Source organism: Perkinsus marinus, assembly GCF_000006405.1.
Source record: "Perkinsus marinus ATCC 50983 genomic scaffold scf_1104296935908, whole genome shotgun sequence".
Classification (NCBI taxonomy): Eukaryota; Perkinsozoa; order Perkinsida; family Perkinsidae; genus Perkinsus; species Perkinsus marinus.
In genome coordinates, this window is record NW_003214305.1 from 1 (window position 1) to 4,590 (window position 4,590).

Genomic DNA, 4,590 nt, shown 5'->3' on the forward strand with positions numbered 1-4,590 from the left:
GGTCTGGGGTCATAGCTTTAATCTAAAGGCGACAAAAACCCAGTCCAGCCCATGCGACTCCTCCTCATCATCTTACATCAGTGACAACCTTCTTCATCTGCTTCCCTACCAGACCACCGAGAGCTCGGAAGTTGGGCGCGACCTCAGTGGCCAGCATGCTAGTGTCCGCGGATGTCTCCAAGCTCATCACCTACCATACACGAGTGAAGTCAACCTGTCTCAGGCCGACTCCTTTACATTCAACTCGTCCTTGACGTAGTTTTCCAGCCTGTGAATATCATCAAGGTAAGACTGGTCCTCCGCAATGACCCGAATACGCCTGAGGGGCGTCTTGAGACCAACCGTACGGTGGTCGCGCAACTGTACAGACTAATGAAACCAAGACTAAGCTGAAACCCCTACCAGACGGCCCATGGTCACAACAGTCTGTACACGGTTGAGGGCAGTCACAATAGCTGGGTCGAGGCCTTGAACGTCGGGGTCAGGCATCATAACCTACAAGCCGAAAATGCAACCATCACCGATAGGAAAAAGGATAGGCCTACGAAGTGGACGCTCCTCTCCTTCCGAGGATCGCCATCGGGCAGAGCCAGTCGTAAGTTCTGGTAAATGTGTTCAGTGATGAAGGGGGTAATGGGAGCCAGAACGATCGTCAAGTTGAGCATAACCTGAAAAAAAGCATCGCTCCGCCGTCCCAAGATGGAACCAACCTACATCGTAGAGGGTGTTCAGACTCTCCAAAGTGTTTTCCTTATCAACACCGCCACGCATACGGTCGCGGTTCATACGAATATACCAATTCGTGAGGTCGTCCAAGAATGACACCAACCTGAAAGCTCCCCCGATCCCCTCCCCCCGTCCTTTCTGTCGCTCACTTGCCAACAATAGTATACAACCTATACGACTCCAGCTCAGTCCTAGTGTACTTGAGGAGCTCCTGTGAGGTAGCGTATATCCAGTGGTCCGTGGGGTTGGTCGATTTGTGAATGTACTGAGACCACCACCATCACGGACGGCTCACACTTCGTTAACTCACCGCTCGGTCAGGGACGAATTTGGTATTCTCCTGCTTCTCGAAACGGCAGGTCTCTTGGACCAGGAACCTGTACGCGTTGTAGAGGGGTAGGAAAACCTCCTTCACGGTGTCCCGGACACCCTCCTCTCGGAACTTCAGCGGCTCAGCACGGACAACCGGTGAGTTGCACATGTACATTCGAACCTGAGCAACCCCCGTTAGTCCATGACCTCCACCACCAGTAACCCTACCGCATCAGCTCCATAACGGTCAAATACCTCCGTCGGGTCAGGGTAGTTCTTCAGGCGCTTGGACATCTTCTTGCCATCAGCAGCCAGGATCTACCACACCCCCAATGCTCAATAGCCTTCCAAGCCACGCTCCCTCACCAGTCCGTTAACAATGAGGTTCTTGAAGGCCGGCTGGTTGAAGAGGTGCGTCGCGATGACAGTCATCGTATAGAACCAACCGCGAGTCTGGTCAAGGCCCTCAGCGACGAAGTCCGCAGGGAAGTTCTCCTCGAACTTCTCCTTATTCTCGAAGGGATAATGGACTTGGGCGTAGGGCATCGAGCCCGACTCAAACCTACAACGATTGCCTCTCGGTCCCCACTCTCGAACTACTACTCACCAGCAATCGAAAACCTCATCAACCCTATGGAGGTAACCACGACCCGTCTTGCTAGGGATCTTGATATCGTCAATGAAGTGCCTAAGTTCACACTCCACACCAGCAAGAGTAGACCTACTACCTGTGAATGTCCGGTATAGGATGGCCAGCGTACTCCTCCAGCTCAGCCACACTGCCGATGCAGACTATTTCCTGGTAGTCATCCGAGGCCCAAATAGGGATAGGAGTACCCCAGTATCTACCGCCACCAAGACCGTCACCATCACCCTTCAACCTGAGCTCCTACCTATTCCTAGACACACCCCAGTCACGTGCATCAGCCAACCAGTTCTTAAATCGACCCTCTTGGACGTGGCGTGGTACTGAAAAAACACGGCAGTTCAACAACATGCAATAAAAGGAGCACCAAAGGCAATCACCCCAAGTAGACTTCTCGTTGTTAGCGAGCAACTGATCTCGAACCTCTTCAACCTTGATGAACCACGACCCGATTGCACGGTAAATCAGGGGAGTGTCCGAGCGCCAACAATGAGGATAGGAATGGATCTACGCCAACACAAACAGGTGACATACTCTACCACGAGGACGACCACCTTACCTCCATGCCATTATGAAGCAGTAGCCCGCGTTTCTTCATATCTTCCTTGATGTACTTATCAGCTTCCTTCACGTGCATTCCCTTGTATGGTGGTACCTAACCCCACAGGTACAACCGCACGACGCTGAGAACCCAAAGGCCAACCTCCTCAGTGAACCGACCCGACTCATCAAGAGGGAGGTTCATATCAGTGCCATCCTTAGATATGATACCGTTCTTCACACAGGTCTGGTAATCGTCCTCACCAAAGCCAGGGGACTACGAAAAACAGTGTTGCAATACATGTTTGCTTTCCTCACCTGAGCTCATGTGTGAACGAGTTCCGGTAGAAACCCACGGAAACCAGGAAAAGTTCCCCAAAATTTTTCGAATTTCATATAGTCACCGACACATGTGGATGACCATGTGCAATTTTCACCACATTGACATAGAATAGCATCAACCAGTGAGACCTAGCCCGACGAGGCCCTACCTGGTGGACGAGTCCGGTACCACTATCAACCGTAACGTAGTCAGCAGAAAGGACAGTCCAGGTCTTGCCAGGACGCTCATGTTTCACGAAGAAACTGAAATAGCAATAAAGCCACTAAAAACGTGGATAGAAGCTCCTACTCGAACGGAGGCACATAGGGGATCCCGACAAGTTCCGTTCCAAGAAGGGTCTCCTCAACCTCAACGTCCTTCTTCTCATTCAACTTCAAGCACTTGTATACCCAAGCCGCTCTGTCCTTGGCGAAGATGTACTCAGCACCTGCACACGACGACCAACTGCTCTCCCAACATCATAGCCCTCCATCAACACTACCATTTTTCTTATTGATGACTCTAATGTACTTGAAACTAGGGTTCACAGAGATGGCCTGGTTGGAAGGAAGTGTCCAAGGTGTGGTAGTCCAAATAAGCAAGTACCTACCAAGTGACCTAACCCTACCCTACTGCCCCCCTCCCTACGAGTTCTCCTTGTCCTTGCGAGGGAAGGCCACAATGATAGAGGGGTCACTCACATCCTTATAACCTTGAGCAACCTAACCCAACACACATCACATCAACGACCCCTTACACCGTTACCTCAAAGTTCGACAGAGGCGTGCAGAGAGCAGTCGAATAAGGCATAACGCGGAAGGCTCTATAGACCAGGCCCTTGTCGAAGAGTTGCTTAAATACCCACCACACCTAAAGGGCAAATCTCCTCCCATACTCCCAGCAGCATAAGCTTACCGTCTCCATGAAATTGCGATCCATCGTTTTGTAGTCATTGTCAAAATCGATCCACCTTCCAAATCGTGTAACGATCTCCCTCCACTCCTTAGTGTAGCGTGTGACGATCGACCGACACGCTTCATTGTAGCTACCAATAGAACGACATCCGCGCCACACTCCTCGACTCAGTTCATTACTTGGCAATTCCCCACTTCATAACATCAGACTTCGAACCTATGTTGTGGTCCTTGTCGATCTCATGCTCCACTGGGAGGCCATGACAGTCCCAACCAAACCTTCTCTCAACGTGGTGACCCGTCTGGTGGGCGTACCGAGTGACAACGTCTTTGATGGTACCTGAAGGCTCTCCATAGCTCAACGGACCTTCCCCTTTTCTTCCCTACCAGCAAGGATGTGGCCATAATGAGGAAGGCCAGTGGCGAACGGGGGACCATCGTAGAAGACATAATCGGGTTTGCCTTCACTCATCTTGTTAGACGTGTGAAAGGCGTCAATCTCATCCCAGAAGGCAAGGACCTTCTCCTCCTCCTTGGGAAAGGACGGCTTCTCCACAACGGGCTCGAACGTATACCTACTGCTGCCGTTACCAAGCCACAAGAGGGACTGCCACCACCACCACCACTACTACTTCATATCGATATGTTTTTGTTTCCGATTTGACTGTGTTATCAGAGTTCTAGATATTCCAAGCTGAGAGCGGCGACCAGAGTAGTGCAGGGAGCCAAGCGAGGAACGACGCGAAAAACAACTAACAGCCATACAGCTTGTACCCTACTCACAGTCGTATTAAGACGATCACTCGCTACGCCGACTCGATCGATCGCACTGCATACCGCGCGCGCCACAAAATTAACAAACGGCCATCTAACTCCTACAGGAGGTTGAATGTCATGCCCTGGAAGTTGCTCCTTCTCCCGTTTACGATTAACCCCAATGGCAGTTCTGAGCTGTGGTCTGCGACCTCAACTTCCCGTGAAAAAGTAGATTTTCCACGTACACCTTATCCATTCCCTTACTTGCCACCACCGATACGCTAGTACTATAACAACCACAACACTCATCAACAACTTTTACTGTGAAAAGGGAGAAGAATAGACGTACCGTGTACAGAGACCAGGTACACAGA

At 51.0% G+C, this 4,590-nt stretch overlaps 1 protein-coding gene across 1 annotated transcript in view; it reads right to left on the reverse strand.

Annotated features, from left to right (window-relative positions):
- Positions 1-67: 67 nt before the first annotated feature.
- The window catches only part of Pmar_PMAR026173 (isoleucyl-tRNA synthetase, cytoplasmic, putative), a gene marked incomplete at both ends in the record, with an annotated part of 5,851 nt that continues 1,328 nt past the window's right edge, over positions 68-4,590 (reverse strand). Inside the window, 23 exons of the mRNA XM_002783854.1 lie at positions 68-190; positions 238-360; positions 403-495; positions 546-668; positions 715-829; positions 876-991; positions 1,037-1,219; positions 1,267-1,356; positions 1,405-1,600; positions 1,646-1,726; positions 1,767-1,883; positions 1,932-2,007; positions 2,065-2,191; positions 2,244-2,339; positions 2,388-2,501; positions 2,716-2,809; positions 2,856-2,994; positions 3,049-3,152; positions 3,195-3,268; positions 3,312-3,416; positions 3,462-3,591; positions 3,641-3,800; positions 3,848-4,035. Of these exons, the coding sequence (XP_002783900.1) occupies positions 68-190; positions 238-360; positions 403-495; positions 546-668; positions 715-829; positions 876-991; positions 1,037-1,219; positions 1,267-1,356; positions 1,405-1,600; positions 1,646-1,726; positions 1,767-1,883; positions 1,932-2,007; positions 2,065-2,191; positions 2,244-2,339; positions 2,388-2,501; positions 2,716-2,809; positions 2,856-2,994; positions 3,049-3,152; positions 3,195-3,268; positions 3,312-3,416; positions 3,462-3,591; positions 3,641-3,800; positions 3,848-4,035 (2,767 nt within the window). The remainder of the gene's footprint in view (positions 191-237; positions 361-402; positions 496-545; positions 669-714; positions 830-875; positions 992-1,036; positions 1,220-1,266; positions 1,357-1,404; positions 1,601-1,645; positions 1,727-1,766; positions 1,884-1,931; positions 2,008-2,064; positions 2,192-2,243; positions 2,340-2,387; positions 2,502-2,715; positions 2,810-2,855; positions 2,995-3,048; positions 3,153-3,194; positions 3,269-3,311; positions 3,417-3,461; positions 3,592-3,640; positions 3,801-3,847; positions 4,036-4,590) is intronic.